The 21,597-nt window shown below is 37.2% G+C and overlaps 1 protein-coding gene and 1 long non-coding RNA gene across 2 annotated transcripts; both read right to left on the bottom strand.

Moving 5' to 3' along the window:
• Positions 1–353: 353 nt before the first annotated feature.
• LOC149934348 (uncharacterized) lies at positions 354–20,339 on the bottom strand. The gene is made up of 4 exons (XM_090181228.1): positions 20,011–20,339; positions 6,364–6,761; positions 1,430–1,611; positions 354–593 (listed from the first exon to the last, which is right to left on the bottom strand). The coding sequence occupies exons 1-4, from the start codon at positions 20,260–20,262 to the stop codon at positions 430–432; spliced, it is 996 nt and encodes a 331-aa protein (XP_090037354.1). The 5' UTR covers positions 20,263–20,339; the 3' UTR covers positions 354–429.
• On the bottom strand, positions 17,369–17,932 carry LOC149934349 (uncharacterized). Its single transcript, XR_016472401.1, has 3 exons — positions 17,823–17,932; positions 17,682–17,758; positions 17,369–17,612 (listed from the first exon to the last, which is right to left on the bottom strand). It is a non-coding gene; the product is annotated as an uncharacterized LOC149934349 (long non-coding RNA).
• Positions 20,340–21,597: the final 1,258 nt, after the last annotated feature.

The raw sequence follows: 21,597 nt of genomic DNA, 5'->3' as shown, positions 1-21,597 counted from the left end.
TGGTTAAAGTTTGTCAGGAAGGAGGTTCGTTTTCCCCGATAATTAAACACACCACAATAATGGCAAATTTAAAAGGAAATTTTCTTTACCGATTAAACTTTCGTGGATAAAATTGATAAATTTATCTCAACTAAAATGTGGTATTAATTAATTAATTACTCTACAATGGAGTTCTTTTACTAGTGCATAACCGTTACACGATCTCTGAGCTCCAGCGCCATCTAGAAAGATTTCCGGTATTTAAATATCGGCCTATAACGGGGTTACTACTGTGAAATTATTATCACACTGTGACAATTGTTTTTTAATGTTTAAATTAGTGCCTACATGAATACCCAAAGAATAAAACTCGATAAATGGAACAAGGTTTATTTCATTAATATCCATGTACCAGTTTGATATACCGTCCAGTTAAGCTTTGTTTGTCGCTTAAATTGCAATGTGTCTGCGCGAACGGGTACATGCTTCTTCTAAGAAAAGCTGCAAAAACGTATTTGACCCTCCTGGACTGGTGCATTTGATGTTTTCGATGTTGAATTTCGCATCAATGAGCCATTTCAATTCGCAATTACACTTCAAAGTCTCAAAAGTATCTGCGCAGAGATAGAAATTATATTTATTCCACTAAGTAAAGCTTTGTTGGTAACCGTAGAGTCTAAGCCTATTCGGGGTGATCACAAACTCAAATTACAAATAATTTTAAAACATGGTTAGAAAACATTTATTGCAAGAAAACCCCTTTGATGCTTCTCCGTCTTACACGGAAAAGACCCCGTACAGTATTGCACTCTATCGTTGATGCAACACCAAATATTTTAATGTTATCACTCGAATCAAAGCTCTAGCGTTTTCTCAGTTTAAACGAAGTAGCTAATGGTGTAAAAAACAGCAGTTCAGGGACCGAGGTATAAGTGAGTCCCCGAAGAACCAGAGGCCCCAAACGATCGCGGATAAGAAAAGCCCCCAAACCAGTTTCCCGAGAATCCCGACTGGGCCCCATAGACTTTGGGTATGCCCCTGCTGGTAACTTTTTTAAAATTACTTAATGTAACAATCTCTGTTGATAAAGATAATGTAGACTTATACCTTTTCGTATTTTATCTAATTTTGGTTCAATCGAAAATGTTTTTATAATAAAGGATTAAAGTTTTACGCTAAGCCTCGGTCCTAAGATGGTTAACGTGTTAAATTCCAGACACTGGGACTTCAATAGCAAATATACAGCAGTTATTTTATCCCCGTTCGTAAGCTTTGAAACTATTTAACTAGGTTGGAGGAGCTGTCGATAGTGACATCTATCGTTATTTAACCAACACAAATTTAACTTAATTCGGTTAAAATCGGTCGAGTTTGTTAAATTGGCTACATGGCATGAGTAGTTGACATTTCTTCTGAAATATTGAGGTAATATGAGAAGGCAGAAACTTACTCAGCATTCCAATAGTGATTTTCTTCAAATTGCGATTATTCTTCAACGGTGTAAACGTCTCTTCCTCGAATCTCTCCAGTGGATTGCTCGATAGCTGTAATACGAATTCGCCGTTGTTATTCCCTTTTATGGCGCCGAAATTCTGGAAAAGATCCCTCGCTAACGTACGAATCCTGTTTCCCCTTTCACACGAAGAGAAAAACGAAACGATAAAAGAGGGAAAATACTGTTGGTTCGAATTAAGTTCAAATAGTTCTAAAGGGGAACGGCCAAGCTTTTCCAAATATCGCCTTATTTGCGTATCAAAAGATCAACAAGACGTTTAATATACTTACACGTACATTATTTTGTCTTGAAAAAATTGTTTTTGGCCTGAAAAGTTGAAACGCAAAATAACGCCAAGTATTTGGGTTTGAATTTTCGCCGCCATCTTAAGGTGTATCACCAGCGCCAGCAGGACCTTAGTAAGCGATTTGCGAACTATCCTAACTTTTAAAATCGCGCAATTTAGTCAGGTCTCGTATAACTGGAACGCGCCGCGCGTGCAAAACAATTTTTTTGCGTCTTCAGCAGTGCGCGCTACTATGTTGTTTTTCTGTCTCACCTATTTCTCACCAGGTGTCGCGGCGAACGCGCGCTTTTCAATTTCCCGAAATTTCTTTATTTTATTAAAAATTAACCACTTAATATTTTTTTAAGCAGTTTTCGCCGTAAGTTTTAGTTTTTAACGGGCAATAGGCCTATCTAACTGGTTAAAGCTTGACCGTTCCCCTTTAATCTAACCAAGAATGTATTTATTTTAACTTCCAGGAGATTGATTGATTTGAGTCTATTTGATCGATTCCCAAATGATCGAACGGGTCCCATTTGATCGAATTGCATTTGATCGAAAGCTACTGTAGGGTAAAACTACTAGTTTTTGGGAGTAAACCGAAAAGGCAACATCTAGTCAGAATGAGATACAGTAGACTATGAATAATTATTACATACAACGGTGCATACGCGCCTACGGCGCGCGTACATCAACCTAACCTAACCTGACCCTATTTATATACATGTATATCAAAAACAACGGGCCGTTATCGTCGATGTCATAAAAAATTCCATCATATAGTGTATAAAGTAAAAATCTCTTCATCTTTGTGGCTTAATACAGTTAAAGCAATGAATTATTCCATCATTATTCCTTCTGCACTTAAGCAATGAATTATTCCATCATTATTCCTTCTGCACTTAAGCAATGAATTATTCCATCATTATTCCTTCTGCACTTAAGCAATGAATTATTCCATCATTATTCCTTCTGCACTTCATATTAGCATTCGGTAAAATAAAACCATACCAACTGGTACTATAAATACTTTGGAATTCGATCAAATAGTATTCGATCATTTGAAGGTTCGATCTTATGAAACAAATGACAAATGGGATTCGATCAAATGGAATTTCGATCAATTGCAACGTATAATGATCGACTGTCGATCACATATTTTTCTATCAAATGGACCAACACCGATTGATTATGTTGACACGATTTTCAGTGTTGCTTCCCATCCCCCTAATGCTCGAAAAGTAAGCTCTTTTCCCCTAGAACCAAATTGATCCTGTTTCTCATTGGTTCCCTAAAGCACACGCCGGTGACGTGTTTCCCCCTCTACCCTCCTCTCTGGGTCTGGGTAAATTTGACCACAGACCACCTACCCCAAAGGGACATGTATCGCTGCTAGTAATTTAAAAAAAATGTCTCGTATGTGATGCGACTTTTTTAAGAGCGCGTCATCTCACGGCAACTAGAGGTTGTTTTGAAGGTACAAAGACGAGCACGAGCGACAATAAAAATGTATTGTAGAAGCTGGCTCGCGCATGACTTTATTATTTAAATTTCGTAAAATGAAGGATTTTCATTCGCTATTTTATGTTTGCTGTAAAGAATCCGCATCACTTCTGAGACCCGTTTTTCCGAGGTTGATGCCAGTCCTTCTTGGGGTAGATGGTCTGTGATTTGACAGTCTCAACGTATTCAATCGCTCTAAGTTTAAATAAAAACATTATTTAAATTATTAGATAACGCTAGAAATTGGATATATAGGTGAAATGCAATTAAATGATTTCCAGTATATAAACCAAGGGATTGATTTTTTCCTCGATTTTCTTATTAGTAATGTCTACAATACCTAGAGGAAATCCAATATTTTTTTAAAATCCAGGATTATGTTATAACGATTTTTGTAGTAAAGTTAAATAGTTCTGTTAATTTTCTACGTGAAGTCAATGGGCGTAGGTGATAGAAAAGGAATGTCTATTTCCTAGATATCGCGAATTTAAATAGTTCGGTGGATTTTTTTTTAAATCACTAACATATTTTATTAGTTCCTTACATAACCTTAACTTCAGCCCAGCATTATGATTCTTTATCTAAATTTTCTGTAATTATCGACCATTTTACTAAAATGAATATTAATTACTAAAAACAGTTAATGAGATATAGCCCAGTTCACACTATACAATTAATTGGGCCACTTAATTGAAACCAACTAATTGTAAGCAAGAAAATTGAATAGAGTGAACAGAAAAATTGTAACCATTGTTCCAATTTTTCTGTTCACACCGTACAATTTTCTCGCTTACAATTAGTTGGTTTCATTAAGTGGCCCAATTAATTGTATAGTGTGAACTTGTAACGAAAAATGTAAGGCATATACGCTAGATATCAAATTTAATCAAATAACCCCTTGCAATTAAAATATTAAATAAGATGGTTTGAAAGTCAGTGACAGTGCTTCTAGTTTCCGGCAGGTGCACGCGCTGGTAGCGTAGGCCTGTCGGCGAAGATGGTTCCCATTGTCACTGCTTATAGTTCGTTTCGCGAGGAGGGACCCCCTGGGCAGAGCCCTTCCTAAACGATTCGGTCCAAACAATATTGACTCGCTTTCCATTTCTGGATTGGCGGGTTATTCCCCTTATTCCTTCAGTTGAAAACATGATTCCCATCATTTCCTTTTTTTATTTAAGAGACCAAAAATAACGAGGGTGCAAAGCCTCTTTTATACCATGCATGAATATATATAAACGTTTCCAAAATTAACTGTATTTTGTAAAACGGATATTGGTGTGCGCGAGTTTTGTGGAATGTGTAGTTGGGATTTTTGAAGAAAACCCAATGACGTAGGGATGACGTTTTTCATGAACGACTATTTTTCGGACTCTACGGAGAGTCTCAATGATGGTAAGTCGAGGGAAATTTCCCAGATCTAGGGAAATTTTTACATCTAAAAATCCAAAAAGGGAAAAGGGAAATCGGACTAAAAATTTGCGAAATCTAGGGAAATTCGACGTAGGGTGATTTTAAAGTGAAGCTACTAATCTAAATAATTTTGTCAAAAAGGGAAATTTTAAGTCCCTGTGAGTTAAATTTCAATTTGGCGACTTACCATCACTGAGAGACAGTAGATCGGAGTGACCGCCCCAGAGGAAGGTGAAGGCACAAATCTCTCGGAGCTTTTTCAGTGTCGAACCGCGATTTAAAAGATGCGAGATCTCCCAGATTAATGAGCGTCGCGTAAACGTCGTTCGGGTGAAATGTGTAATTATTAAAAAGAAAAAAAATTACCGCGGTCGTCCCAAGTGAGTGCCGTACCAGCCAGAATCGGACGCCGACTCCAAGCATGGACACCATCAGTAAGCGCAACTCGAACGTGGGAAGAATGGATCGCCGCCACTATAGAGCTTCGCTCGGATAATATAAGTATATTATAAAACTTGCGAGACTCAATCTCCGATTGATTTGGCCTTGCTGCCGTGAATGTAACCTACGAACGGATCAACATGGGCCGTTATCTTCTTTTAAATTATGCTTAGACTTGGTAATGCTCGTATAGCGTTAATATATTTCCCCCTAATGTTTAAGTTTAAGATTAAGGTCTCCTATTCGTTTAAAGAAAATCATTTCATTGAAATTAATTAAAATGTCAGTTATGCAATTTTATTTCATTAAATGTGTGAATGTTTTTGGTAACCCTTTAAACTTTGGTTTTTCTTATAATTTTTAATCCGTTAATTCAAATTCCCCTAGACAACGTTTTCCTTTAATTTTAATACCGCTAACCCCGAAAGTTAAGCGAGCAAGCCCGGAACCATTATTTTCAATGTGGAGGTTAGTATATGCGAAAAAGCTTATTGAGCCTAACGTGCTCTCTTTTAGGTACCCGTCCTATTGGGTCTAATGCCCAGTCTTTTACGAACCGAATAGGCTTATTCATGTTTGAAGTATAATAATTAAAAATTCCTCTACAAACTGGGCTTAAGTCTATAAAAGTTAAACATGTACATTCTACGTACGGTATTTTCCCGCCAGAATTCGCCGCATCGCGGTTTTATGATTTCCCCTTGGTTACGCATTTTAAATTGGTTAGACTACGAAAGCATTCGAATGGCGCCAATAAGTCAAACTTCTTTTCCCCAAATGCCTCTCTTTTTTCGGTATTGTGCAGGTGTGCCATCCAGGTTATTTACACTGAGTACAGATAACCTTCATGTTAAATAAAAAGATTACTAAAAATATTTATTTTTAAACTGTAAAAAGATATAATTTAAAAAAAATTATTTTCATAATTAGCAGTTTTACTAAATGATTCCTTCCGAAGCGTACTTTGCACTTTTAGTGCACGTTTTCAGAGAATAACATAAGCGCAAGAGCGTTTTAAAGGGTGGTATGGGACTATGGGAGCTCAAACCACCATCCGAATAGGATAGATGAATAATTCCAAACGTATGTGGCTTATAGGTGAAAAAGAAGGGTGCACAGTTTAACTGAAATCCTGTATACTCCCTTGCATTAGCCGATGGATCTCTGCGAGATATTTTACCGAGTTCGCAGAGTGTCTTACCCCTCGTAATTTATAGACTACTGCTAAATCAATAAAAGGCGTACTTACGAGAGATACAATTCAGCCAAGGAAGTGAGCCCCAATCCAAAAGCTTCCTTACTCAAGTTCTCGATTTCGTTTCCTTGCAAGTGTATTCTCGTACACCGGGGACAGTTCAAAGAGTTCTCGTCCAGCCAACGGACTTTGTTCGAGATGATTCGAATCATATCAACGTGATCGCCGTAGATGACCTTCAGTTGGGAAGGAAGTCGGACGAATCGGCTATCTGTGATATGCAGAGTTAAAATATTCCTTCCCGTGAAACGATCGATCTCTTCCCAATCCCAGTTTTGAATACAGCCCATTTTGTCCAAGAACAGTTCACCCACTCTCTTGAAACCATCTTTGCCGCCGTTGTAAACCGGTGAGTTCCAAAAAGGCAAGTCGAACCCGGAGAGTTCGAAGTGCTGACAAAGAAAGATAAGCGAGCTTTTATAATAGCACACGGCGATTAATAAACAAGTTTGAGCAAATTTATGCTGTAATAAGCGATACCAAGCTCCAAGCACAACTCGCTATAGACGCTTCAATAATACATCTTCTAGGGAATGGCCAAGAAGTTATAAATCCGAGAAACAGGACTTGCGTGTTACCTTTTTATATAGTGCTTGTTGAACAAAAGGAAACTTTTCACCAGTATGGTACGCAAAGCTAGCTTTTTTTTTTAAATATTGAGGCCTAGCAAAAAACACTACATTCTATTTACAGGTGAAAAATTTCCATATTTTACCAAGCACCATATAAACATTAACTTTAACATTTTTTAATTAAGCACCTATTGGACCCATATACCTAGAGCTCGGAATCGGTTATAACGAATATTTTATTAGAATAGTAGAATAGTAGAATATAGTGGAATATTTAAGTTCCCACCAAAATAGGCCAAAATTAGATATATATTTCTGTGTTAATTCTAAGAAACCACTCTGGGGCTTCGGGGAATAGTAGCTGCTTCTGGGTCGCCTGTCGGTATCAAGCGCCCCCTATTTTTTCCAGAATATTTTCTCTCGGACAATGGTCATACCTAGAGTTCGGGTCGGGAGCTTTTAGGCCTCCCGCCCAATTATCCTGTCACCTTTGATGGCGCGGCTTAGTTTATTTTTACTTTATTCTTGGGGAATTGTGCATGCTTTATTTTTGTCGCGCCGCTTTTCTTATAGTTTTGGAGTGCCAGGGACGACATATTATAAATTTATCATACCCGATGCCAGGGCAATAAAAACAAACTCTTTAGCAGTTTGTGGGAAACCGAAGGTTTCGAACTTTCCAATTAATCTTAATTTTTGAGGGACATTGAAAACCCGTGAGCTTTTGAAAAATATTTCTTACTGTGAACTTGGACACATCACCAAGGAGGGGTCATCTAGACCCAGGATGTAGTTCCTTCGTTGGATTGGAAGATTTTCGAAACTATGGGACGGCATTAGGAAACCGCCCTCCAACGTGTCCGGTATATATACCGAGGACTTGAAAATTAGATATTAAGAAAAGAGAGAACTGTTCTCCAATAAAGACGGGAGCAACCTGTCCACCAAGTCGATGGCACCATAATATAAAAAGAGAGACATAGTCTCCACTCTCGGTCTTCGTGAGTTCCGCCGGCCGTGAATCGGTAAATTGTGCCTAGGATGTGCTCACCGACATCATGCAAGTCATCGTATAGTTGAGTATGAAACCAAGAACGATATATCTCTAGTAGAACAATGGTTCGCCACTGACCCCAATCATATTATAATCCCTGGCATCCATCCAATGTTTAGTAGTAGTTTTAATTGTTTAATTAATTAGTAGTTGTGCATGCTGCATGTTTCATTTTGGGGAAATGTACGCGTAGAAATTAACATTAGTAAAATTATTCTATAGCCAAATTTAAATTTCTTAGTAATGATTGATACATAATAATAAATCCATTTTAATTAAAGTAACTCTAGATATGACCAAATTATTTCGCTCAAAACCCTATCCCTAGTTTTAGGCCTTGTAGTAATAATTTCATGTTAACGCTTGGCATAGTAGGGCCACCGAGGGCAGCTAGTAGGCCTACGGAAAAAGTTGTTACACGGTTAATCATATTCATGTTTTATTCGTTATATTTTTGACAATTTATTCACGGATGGTTATCCGATAAACAAAGTACATCTATCTTTAATTAAGGCTAACGAACAAACGAATATATTTTTAAATGTGTAACATTTATATTTTCTTTAAAATAGTTTTATCCGTTTGGATAAACGGCCTTTGAGATATATTATCTATAAATAATATGACTATTAATATAGCAACAGATACGTATTTACACATTAAAAAATAATGGTTTGAAAATGGTAGGTTGATTAAAAAGTGAGGTACCCTTAAGGGTTTGGTTTAAAACCACATATGGTGGAAAATGGGTTTATTTAAAGTTTTTTTATCCGTATACGGAATTTACAAAGGCAGGTATTTCGTTTTGCGTGACGTCATTTTAAATTTACCAAACGTGTTGCGGACCCAAATAAACAGTCACAGAGGCAATGGTAAAGCGGTTATAGTTTTATACCAGCCATTGTAACTAGTGATTTTACTATATCTCGTTGATAATGATAATAAAGCACTTATGGATGTTCTGTTCTTTGAAATACACCATATTTACGCAGACTATCTCAGCTTTATTTTGAAAATCTATTTAATGGGTAACGCTTTAGAAATTACCAACAAAATAGAACTACGCACTAGGGACGTGTCCTGAGTGAAAAAAAAATTATTTTAAAATTTCTTTAAGCTAGTATATTGGGAATGTACCAAAAATCCGTTAATAGTAAACATTCGTTGTCAACTTCCACAACCAACATCGTGAAAATTGAATAGTGAATACATCAACAGACCGACTTAATAACGGTAACCGAAACCATTTTTATATGGTTAATGGTTATATTGTTATAGTGATATATACTGTAAAATAAAAAGTTGAGAAGGGAACAAATTGTGGAACATTTTTAAAATTTTTACACAGTGTTCTATAAAAGTATTGGCACCTTTTAATTGAAATTAGTCATTTTCAATCCACCCTACTGAGCACAAGCAGAATTTTCAAAAACAACAATAAATAAGTTTGAAAGTCGCACTGAAGTAGAGTTATGTTGTCTTTGTGAAGTTTTTGACCCCCTTGACTTGAGTGGGCAAACGTTCACTTCCTTCCCTCCAATCGAACAACCTTCGCGAAAATTCCTTCCCAGGTGCCATTTTCAATCTTTGCGAAGGGGGCATGGAGCAATATCTGTCTCTATGGCACTGCACCCATCAGCCGCTAAAACTGTACTCTCGACGTCCACGACTTTAGGATTATTGATTTGTATCGGTTAAAATCGGTTAATTATTGGAATCGGTTATAATCGCTATTGGTAATAATTATAGGTAAAATATTGATAGTTTATAATCGTTATGGGTAATAATCAGTTAGATATCGCTTTCGGTTATAATCGGTATGGGTAATAATTATCGCTCTGATATTGACATCGGTTATAATCAGTATTGGTAATAATCGGTTAGATGAAGGTATTGGATTTAATCAGTTAGATAGCGATGTTATAATCGGTATTAGTAATATTCGGTTAGATAATGGTAACGGTTAGATATTAGTAACGGTAACGATCTTTGATTTTCAAATATCGGTTAAATAATCGGTATCGATGCCAACACTAATTTAAACGATGTCAAGTGTCAAAACGAAGATGGCGTCAAACACTACAAAGAAAATGCTAGTAACGGGACTTGGATACCTTACCCCACACAGTAGTCCCGCACACTGGGTCCCTTTTCCATATAATACCAATTATAACCGATAACAATAACCAACCGATTATAGCCGAAACCTATATCTAACCGATTATAACCGATAATTATTACCAATAGCGATTATAACAGATTCCAATAATTAACCGTTTATAACCACCCCCCCCCCCCCCCTGTCCCTCAGAAAGATCGAAAATGGCACCTAGGAAGGAGTTTAGCGAAGGTTAATCGATTGGAGGGAAGGAAGTGAACGTTTGCCCACTCAATTCAATTGGGGGGGGGGGCACTTATACCAACTCAGCCTTGTAGTTAATACGCCAATGAGAATATAAGTTAAACACTAGGTTTACTGTTTAGTAAAATCGTAGACATATTTCTCCAATTATATTTCTTTACAATAATTTTATAAGTAGTACAAAATAATTTTTTTCGAAACCATTGTAACGTGAGTGCAATACAGCTAGTAATGATTCAGATTTAGTTGGATCGTGTTTCGTATATGTTGAACTAGAAAAGGCTTCACGAAACCAACTCCTTTCTCTAATTCTAATATTTCAGAAGGACCTTTTGAGTTCGGTTTTGTTAGCACACGATAGTAGAAGGTCTTTTTTATGCTTTTCAAGCAAGTTGCAAAAGAATTTTGTGTCTCCAGTGGATAATGTTTGTCCATGTTTCTTTAACTGCAAATGTAATCTTTTCTTCACACACTTATTTTTTCTTTTTAATTGCAAATTAATCTGTTTCTGTTCTTTTAACTTTTTTTCTAACTGCGCTCTCGATATATAACTGTTCCTTGTTTCCCGACTCTCTTGCTTACTACGGATCTTGCCTTTGATCAGCGATTGTCTGTATTTCATACAATTTTTGCATAAGTTCTTTGTTGCAATATTCTTATTGTTCATAGTTTTAAAATTCCGAAGAACTCTTTCACAATCATAGGCATGCACTGCATTCGTGAAAACATTTTTTACTCCTTTCATTTTGCTTTACTATCAAAATGATCAACCAGCGGTAATTCATTCGTGGATTCCCGCACATAATTCCAACGAATCAATAATTTCTAGTAAAATGAACAACATATCCGGATGATGTATTTTGGGAAGTAACTGCTTGATATGTTGATTTTCTGCCAGACTTTGGCCATGCACTATAAGAACTCCTTGACTAGAACCATTTTGAATTGTAAAAGATTTCACTAAAAGACCTTCCTCTACGTTCATTTTTGAAAAAACAAGACTGTCATCAACTTTGGCTACAAACCATCCTTTTGGCATAGGTTTACCCGCAAGAGAGTTGTTGACGTAATCAGTATATGATATTTTCTGTGGCTCTTTACTTTCTGACCCCAAATCAAATGGAACGGGAACGCATGTGGCACTATTTTCTTCAAACTTGACGTCCTTCGTTTTCTACGGCTATAAGAGTTTCTACAATGTCATAACTTTGGTCACTTTTTTCTGAAATTGAAAAGTTGACTTCTCTCTTCTCTTTTGTTGGGGTACTGCACTTTGGTATTTAATTATTAGTTCCAACATTTAACAATGAATCATGATCCTGATTTTGGTACTAACAGAATTTAAAAACAAATTAAATTCATATAAACTTTTAAAAATATGAATAATAATTGTGCTTACCATGAGTTGTAATGTATCAAGTGTTTCCTCAAAAGGAACCGGGTCAGGATGTTCGGTAGTGGGTCCAACTTTACCAACAAAGTGTTCCGAACATATATAAAGTGTAGATTTATGGAACTTTTTTAAATCTAAAGCATTATCATATCTACCACATGCAGAAATCCATAGTCTACATTTCGTTAGGTCTTTGTTTGGACGAGGGAAAGGGATAAACCTAATTTTGCTATTGGGTGCTACACTATTTTCCCAATTACAACATAAAGAAAACATACATCTTTTTTAACCATATTGAACGTATAAGTTAATAGAAATTCATACACAAGAAACTAATTTATAAAATTAACTACTGTTCTAAGCAGTCAAAAATACATTATCAAGAGGAGACACTCAAAGAAACATGTTCAAGTCGGCCGCCATTTTATTTCTGCCGAGTGCCGATCTGGCTGGCCTTGAGATACCAAAACTTCTCTCCCCACAACCCCCCAAAAGCGCGTCGTTGTAAAACCAGGCGCAAAGCACTGTGGAAGCTAAGCCTGTAACCTGTCCCCTATATAATACTGTCCGTGGGATGACCTACAAGTTCCTAATATTTCCTAAAGTGAAGTGTACTTTAGTCTGAAAAAATTAAATTCGTCACGTACCCTGTTATACCCTTGAAAGTCATAAATTCAGATATTAAAAAAAAATCATACCAGGCCTATAAATTGAATGAAATTGTTACTAGAAAAATTCTTTCAAATGGGATTCGGTTGAATAGGCATACTCCTTAGAAGATTAAATTAAACATTAACTTACATAGTAAGTGTTGGGTAGTATTTTAAATACTTTTTCAGTATTTTGTATTTTATTTCAAATACTTTAAAGAAATGTATTTAGTATTATATTTTAAATACATTTTTGTATTTTGAACAAAATACTGATTTTTTTAGCAAAAATAGTCTCCATACAACATCATCAAGCGGAGGAAATACGCCTAATTCATACTCACACACAAACTCGTGAAAAATTCCGCTTATCGCACGTGGTGGCGTTGGAGTAGCGACGACTCGAGACTTACGAGACAATCTGCCTTTTAGATCGCGCATAAAAGTGGAATATTTTCCATCTTTCGAACAGTCTTTCATTTTTACCGCGTTTCAAGAAATCACATCATTTTGAGTATTTTATACCATAACCTCTGCGCCAACGGCAACTACAATCTTCACGTCAACTACAACTATCACCTCTGCGCCAACTATAACACCCGCGTCAACTTTATTATCCGCACCAACTATAACATCTGCGTCAACTTTATTATCCGCACCAACTATAACATCTGCGTCAACTAACGCACATAGACCAACTATAGCTTCTGCGTCAACTATCGCACCTAAACCAACTATAGCTTCTGCGTCAACTATAACCTCTGCGTCAACTATAACCTCTGCGTCAACTATAACAACTACGTCAACTAAAACCTCTGCGTCAACTATAACCTCTGCGTCAACTATAACCTCTGCGTCAACTATAACCTCTGCGTCAACTATAACCTCTGCGTCAACTACAACCTCTGTGTCAACTATAACCTCTGCGTCAACTATAACCTCTGCGTCAACTATAACCACTGCGTCAACTATAACCTCTGCGTCAAATATAACCTCTGCGTCAACTATAACTTCTGCGTCAACTATAACCTCTGCGTCAACTATAACCTCTGCGTCAACTACAACCTCTGCGTCAACTATAACCTCTGTGCCAACTATATTATCTGCACCAACTTTAACAGCTGCGCCATTTTTGTCATCTGTGTCAACTATAACGCCAGTGTCAACTGTATCATCATCAGTGTCTAACTTTCCAGCATTGTCGACTATTATAACCGTGCCTCCTACATCTCTTGCTTCTCGCGCTTTAATGACTACTGTGTTAACCTCTTCAGCTACAACACCCACGTCTAACGTCCCAGCTGCGTCGACTATACCTACTGTGTCAAATCTTTACTTATCATCGGGATCTCGTATCTTCAATTGTTATGTCTCTAAACATTTCAATTCTTCGACCAGTTCTAGTGCCACCCTCGCTTTACTTACCAACATTCAAGGATTTCGAAGTCCCTATAAATTTTTGGAACTTCAAAACTTGGCTCTTAGTCAAAGGGCCCAATTTGTCGCCTTATCGGAAACGTGGCTTACGCAAGACACCTTAGACTGTGAACGTTCCCTATTGCATTATAACCTTTTTCGCAAGGATCCCCCCCCTTAAAGACAGAGGAGGTGTTGCCCTCTACGTCTCGAGTCTTTTTTCGGTCTCTTCGGTGGACTTATTTGATGATACTGTGTTGTCTGACTGGTCTCTGAACTTGGGTCTAGAGTTTTTATGTGTCTTGTGTTCTAACGGATTATCTTCGCTAGTCGTCGGTGTTCTCTACCATTCCCCTAGTTTCTCAAGTCACGAAGAAGTTAAGAAAATTTTAAAAACTGCTAATGACTATTGTACTCTTCATCATTATGGAATATTAATTCTTGGGGACTTTAACTATCCCAAACTGTTCTGGATCGCTTTTGAAGCTGCTCCTGATGCTACTAAGGGAGCAAAAACTTTCCTTGAGGTTGTCTCTAATGCAGGTCTCTATCAAACGGTTACTCTCCCTACTCGTGCCGGTTCAGCTCACGAACGTGCGAATGTTCTAGATCTGGTTATTACTTCGGACCCGAATCTGGTTTTTGATGTCCGAACTGCGCCTCCCATTGGTTCTAGTGACCATGCTGTCATTGAATTCCTTATTGATTTCTCGCCTACACCCCAAGATAATTGGAACAGAAGCTCTCGTAATTACTTCAAAGGGGATTATGACAACTTCCGAGCTTATTTAAATAATATTGACTGGAAGGCTTTGCTTTCTTCTGGTTCCATTGACTCTAATTGGAAGAGTTTCTGTGACGTAATTCTTGATGGCACTTCACGATACGTACCGTTTAAACTACAGCCTCGTCAGCGTACGCCTTCCTTTGTGCGCTCTGATAAGTCTAAGAAAATGAAGGATGTATGTTCGGCTTAAACGTCGGCAAGCGTCTCATAATTTAGTTCAGGAAGCTTACGATAACTACAAAAAGGCTCGGAATGCTCTAACAAATGCCGCTCGGAAGTGCAAACGCAAACATGAAAATCAGCTGGCCAACTTGATTTCAACAAATCCGAAAGGTTTTTTTGCGCATATCAATAGCAAAAGAATAAGTCGTTTTAAAGTCTCCCATCTTGAAGATGACTCTGGGAATGTAATCAGGGACCCTGAAGACATAGCAAATTTACTCAATGATCACTTTGCGACGGTTGCGTCTAATGTTCCATCCTCTGCCCAAGGAGTTTCCCCTGCTGTTGCTTTTGGGAGCCCTCGTCTTTCCACTTTTGCTTGCACGCCTGATGATGTTTTTAAGCAGCTCAACAATTTGGATTGTTCCAAGTCTATTACGAATGATATGGATTGTGCACGCCTACAAGCTGACTTAAACGCGGTACTTAATTGGACTACTGACCGTGGTATGCATTTTAATATCTTTAAATGCGAAGTCCTTCACCTTGGCTTCAAAAACCCAAATTTTACATATACGATTCATGGTTGCGCAATACCTTCTGTAACTAAAGTGAGAGATCTGGGCGTAATAGTTGATGACAAACTTAAGTATCAAAGCCACTCTGCAAAAGTTGTTGCTCGTGTGAACTCTATTACCGGTCTTGTACGCCGACATTTTTGCTTTTATAGTGAAGCCTTTATGAAAACTATTTACACTTCCTTGATTCTACCGATCATAGACTATGGCTCCGTTATCTGGTCCCCTTCGCTTATAACTCCAATGACCCTCATTACAAAGGCGCATAATCGTTTTACCAACTAACGCGCAACTTCCAAAAAAATGCTCCCCACCAGCGCGATGCCAGCTTAAAACTTTTGGCTCCGTCTGATCGCCACCGTGTCAACGATTTGGTTTTTTTACACGACATTTATCATGGGAGGATTGACCCAACTTTAAAACAATTATTTGTGCCTTCGTCTGTCACATTAACACGAGGGCATCATGCAAAATTGCGAAAACCCATAGTGAAATCGTCTGTCAAGCAACAACATTTTTCTGTACGTGTGATAAATGACTGGAACAATCTTCCTTCCGATCTAATTGATTTAAGATCTTCAAGAGCATTCCGAGGTCATGTTACTTCCTGGATAAAAACTTCACCTACTTGTGTAACTTAACTCATCTTTTTTATTTTTTTTTGTTCCTCTCCATTGTGATTTTGTTTATGTGTATATATGTGTATATGTATATATGTATATTTATATATATATCTTGTTTGTGATGGCTACAGACAAGCCTTTCGGCTTAGTAGCTCTACACACCATGTAACTAAATAAATAAATAATAGTTAAAGAGTTTCTTAAGGCATCAATGGTAAAATGTCCGTTAAGGATTTACTCCCAACAACACCTTACAATTCCCAAGAATTTTCCGAACAACCCCTTAGAATGTTTTTGTAAGGGAGGAGAAAAAAGAAATGGATACACGAAGGTATGAAACTAGAGCCTTCTAGCGGACAAAGCTAGAACTTCGCGAACTCCTGTATTTCCGGCAGCTAACCACACTAAGCCTCGGCGAGACAACCTTAGGAGACAAATTCCAGCAGTTTCGCGAAGTTCTAGAAAGCTCTATGGTAAACTAAATGGCTTATTGATTACTGAATGTTAATTTTCTACAACTAGGTTCATTGGCCCATGTACAGCTCTCCAAGATTGTCAGAAATACACGACTGTGTAATGATATCAAAATGGTATCTAGTGAAGGCCAAACTAGTAGCTTAGAAGGATATCACTCGCAGCTATTAAAAAAAGCCCCCAAAAATGTACATCTCTTTTACGAAGGAATGTTATGCAGGTAAAATTGAATTACTTGTAAACCAAAGTTGAAAGAATTATAAATATACTATTATTTTTTTTTAATTTAGATTAAGTCTTGCCGCACTACATAACAATGAAAATTGTAAGAGGGTACAAAAAGAAACTGCAGGCGGAAACCCACAGTTCAGAATACGCTTTCCAAAGGCCAAAAAAGGAGAATGTGTAGTATCAATTATTAAAGAGGATGCTACTTATGGTAGTTTGCTATTAATTTATAATACTCGCTAATTGACCAACTCACTTATTTGTTTTTTTAATTTGAACATTGTTCTTTTTACAGATTATGTAAATGAACTATTACAAATGGTTTTGGAAAGGAGGAGAGTGGCACCAACCTACAAAGCTGCTGAAAAGCTACTTGAATTAGAACCAAAAATAACTGTACCACCTCCAGTGTCTAGCACCTATAACCATCCTGAAAAATCGGAGTTAATAGCGAAACATGTTTCAAGGTTTGGTAAAAAATAAAATAGAACCATATGAATTTTTATCTATATAACACCAATGTGTTTTTTTAATACAATTTCGCTTATAAATGAGACTAGGCTTTTACAATATTTAAAATAGTTAAAATTCAATTGAATTATTAAAGCACAAAATTCTTCAATATTAAAAATGACTAACATTCAATTGAATTATTATTAAAGCACAAAATGCTTCAATATTAAAAATGACTAAAATGCTTTAAATAATTATTAAATGCCTAGGAAACAACTAACTAGAAAATGGCTAATTTAAAAAAGAGTTACACCCAAATAGAAAAATTACCACCCTACGCATACATAAAGTTAGTATAAACGAAATTTGGAGAGGGAAATGTTTCTCTTATCTTCCAAAGGACACATGCCGCGATTACAACCCTATTTCTGAAGCCAATAGTTGTATACATCCATCGTATAAATTCACGATAGGCTGTATATTAGAATTTCCTAAAAAAAATTAAAATATTTGGTAACATAACTTTTTAAAAACTGCCGGCTGTAGCACCCTCTATTAACCTCTTAGTGTAATTTAGTATGGAACAATACGCAGAAGTATTCCTTGATTTAAATGAAACTTCGAATTATATTAATTCCTGCGTAATAATAAAATAAAATTATCTCTATGTAATTTAGTAACCTTCAAAATAATAATCTTACTCATTTTGGTTTAAATTTCTGGCATTCACCGCCAGTCTTCTCATTTCTTGGCTAACATAAGCTGTGATAGCATTTGGTGGAAAAACGGGTTAATTTTTCCATACGGTGGGGGAAGGAAGAGGTTTTAATGTTAAACTCGAGACTACCTATATATACACACAAACGACCGTCTGTGTGTCTAATTGAATGTTTATTTAGTTTTATCCATGGATATGGGAACTTTGAACATAAGCGACGGTTACTATCTTAAGATTATTCGTTGATAAGAGGGTTCGGATAAAAAAAGTATACAATTATACGTTTCACTTTGGATTTCGAATATTTCTATTTGTAGATAAAGAAAGGCCTATTTTGTCCATATGGATATATCCGATGGATATTCAATAGACTTAATCAAATGAACGACCATATTTTAGGCTTACGTTAGCCTGTTAATTTTAGCATTCTTGGGCTTTCTAGTTTCAGTTTAATTGTATCGTTCTTTAAGTTTTTGTAACTTCCCCTCGGGCGTTAATTATCTCTCTACCACTTGGCGCGGGTCGTCTTGGGTTGGGTGGGATCGCGTGAGCCAGCTGTTCTTAGCCGAGCTTCCCTTTCTTTGTTGACACGGGGTCCATAGTGGCTTTAGTGGCCAAGGGCTGCTGTGCCCCGAGTAGGTTTTCTCGTTCCATATAACGATGCGTTTGGAGTAAAGGAGTGCCCTCTTGTCTTTGTAATGCCGCACTATCTTTTCACCCCCATCTCCCCATTTGGGATTTCTCCGAAATAAGGAACAAGGACTGCCAATATGTCATGTTATTTTATATTTTTGTTATTTCTGTGTGACGTTTTTATTACTTGAGTTCTGAGAGTTTGTATTGATACGATTTGAACGAAATGAATAGAAAGCGAACTTTCCTCGCTTTGGGGTCATAAAGTGACTCCTATAGAAACTTTTAACGTCTAAGTAAAAGTTTCACTGTGATTGCGTTTGGTACCCCCTTCATGTTAAGCGAGAGTCCCTTCAACTCACAACTATTTTCGGGGGTTTGAATTTAAAGACTTTCGCTCGCACGCTCGACGATTGGATGTCCACAGTGATGACCGTTCAGGAAAAGAGCTAGTGATTGGGCAGAGCCCAAAAGCGCGGGAACCCAAGACCATCAAAACCAACGGTTTTGGCCAATTTTGTTAAAACGAACTTGAGAACCGCTCTGGGGACTCGAACCAAAAAAAAGGGTCACCCTCTCCGCTACTCCGGGAGCAGACCCAACCTTTGGGTAACTTTGGCCACTGACGCGAAGTCGGAAGCAACCCTATAAGCTGAAGGGCAACTATAAGTCGTGATGAATCGAGCTAACCTGGCGTCTTAAGTTAGAAAGGCGTAAGTCCCGTTAGGGCAGCAGAAACCCCAGTGTGTGTGTCTGTGCGGCATAAAACTAGCTGTCACCGTTCCGCAATCGCAAACTGGGTGCCGAGCCGAAACAGCGATGGTATGACGTATTCTTTATTTTCGTAAATAAGACTTAACTGTTGTCAATTCCCTCGGAATTGTTTCTGTGTTGTGTTTGTTATAAAATGTTTGTCATGAATCAGTTAGTATCTGCAGAGTCTTTGGTGCAGAGCTTTAGGTAGAGTTAAACCTAATTTGTGTGATTAATAATTAAAGGTAACCATTCTAATGGCAACTTGGCAGTCCGTCCTTTTATCCCTATGAGTAGTTTAAGCATACCCCTAGACTTCAACTCGTTAACTCCAATCGTGTACGTTATACGAGTTTCCCAGTAGCAATCCTTCCCTGTAGGCTATTGTCTCTCGCGCTGTCGTCCTTTTGGCTTGGAGCAGTTGTTAAAGGTAAGGAAATAGGCTTACTATTCTTGGTATCGGACCTGATGACTTTGTCTGAAGTCCATCACAAATGTGTGGTCATTATAAATAGGGATATCAATAAAAATTAAACACACAAAAGATAAGGAACTGACTAATTTATGTTAAACATAGTACACCTTTATGTAAAGTAACGTAACCTTCTCTTACGTCAATATCTCTTAGTTACGAGAAACTTTTAATTTTCTACAGCGCGTGTTAATATAATAATAAAAAACTCCGTCTCCTGACGGAGAGCAAAATTTTATATTTCTACTTTCATTTTATATTGTAGAAACAGCTATTATAAATCTAACAATTTGAGGAATAGTTTGGTACTTACGCGTATACTAAGGTTACCGAACATTGTCGGTGGTGGCAAACAAGGCATGTTTTCCAAATTAGTGAAGAAGACGGATCCTTCCATGATGGAGTTTGTAGTCATCTGGAACTCGGACAGTTGCCTGGTCAGCTCTTCGATACCCGATACCGCGTCGCATACGATTCTACCGGGCGCGTTAACGCACGTTTGACCACTCGCACCATGATGGTAACAGGCTAAAAGTAAAATCGCGGCGAAAGACTGAAACGTCATAGTGTTCCTCGAAGCGAAAGCGGACAATAATCTCCTCGTAGAAAATGGCAAATATATAAGACCGGAGATTGAGATTGCGAGAAATTATCGGAATACGTTCGGGACATTGGCGATGGAGAAATACTGATTAGATTCGTAAACAATAAGAGAGACGGAACATAAATCCACCCCAAAAGATTCGGAAGAAATAAAGCCAGATCAAGTGCGAGATTACATAGTAAAAAAAAACAATTAAAATTATTATAATTTAATTTATGAAAGAAAATTGTTCAATTTTAAATATAAAAAGTCTAAACCAAAAGCTCGCGTATGTAATTTGAAATAATTTATAAGCTTGAATTGAGATTACTATAAACATAACTGGCCTCGCGAAATTCTAGTTTAACATGTTTAAAACAAATGGAATTATTTCAGATAACAATTTGACGATTAGATATTCAAATCACTTTCCCGTGAGTAGTAAGATTTTGCCGATTTTGCGCCATTGGTGCCGTTGGCATGCCCAATGGTGCCGTTGGTGCTCCTTGGTGCCGTTGGTGCTCATTGATGATGCCAATATGTGTCGGATAAAATTTAGCTTACCTATGCGAGGGCCAGAGAAATTTTTAGCTTACCTATGTGAGGGTGAGATAAGATAAGGCTTTATCGGTACTTATACAGAGAAGTAAAACTTGGCGTTATCGGTATTTAGAGGACAGAGAACTAAACCAAGAAGTTATTAGTACTTAGAGAACAGAAAACTGAACTTTATGAAATGGTGTATCCTGAAAATAAAAGTAGACACCTACGAAGATAGTATAAATTACATATTTCGTCGGTCTTGGTTGTTTAGATTGCGAATACAATGAATATACGAACCAATCATATACGTAAAAATGTTTTGTTACCATGGTTGAATTTTCAATTATAATGAGTATTAAAATTTTTAAAATTTTAATTTTTTACAATTTTTACATATTACCGGAGCTTTCGGGTTCGAGACCCCTCGTCAAGCGGTGTTCTTCTTGTATGATTTAACAAACTAAATTTAGTTTGTTAAATATAGTGCTGAACCTGAGGATACGAAAACCGCTCTATTTCGTCATGTTTGCGGTGATGAACTCAAGCAACAATACCGATCGTTTAAGCTACATCCGATAGCTCCTGCACAGGAGGTTACTTTAACGCAAATACTGGACGAATTCGACAAGCATTTTCAGGACTATCAAAACGAAATATACGCAGCTTTTATATTTTTCGAAATAAAGCAGCAACAAGGTGAGAAATTTCAAGAATTTTATACCCGCCTAAGACAAGTTATTGTAGAATGTAATTATGGAAATTCTGAAGATCGTA

Source organism: Leiobunum rupestre, chromosome 7 (assembly GCF_980474605.1).
Source record: "Leiobunum rupestre chromosome 7, qqLeiRupe1.1.hap1, whole genome shotgun sequence".
NCBI lineage: Eukaryota > Metazoa > Arthropoda > Arachnida > Opiliones > Sclerosomatidae > Leiobunum > Leiobunum rupestre.
Note: the sequence above shows the minus strand (reverse complement) of the source record. Positions and strands in the feature narration are given on the sequence as shown.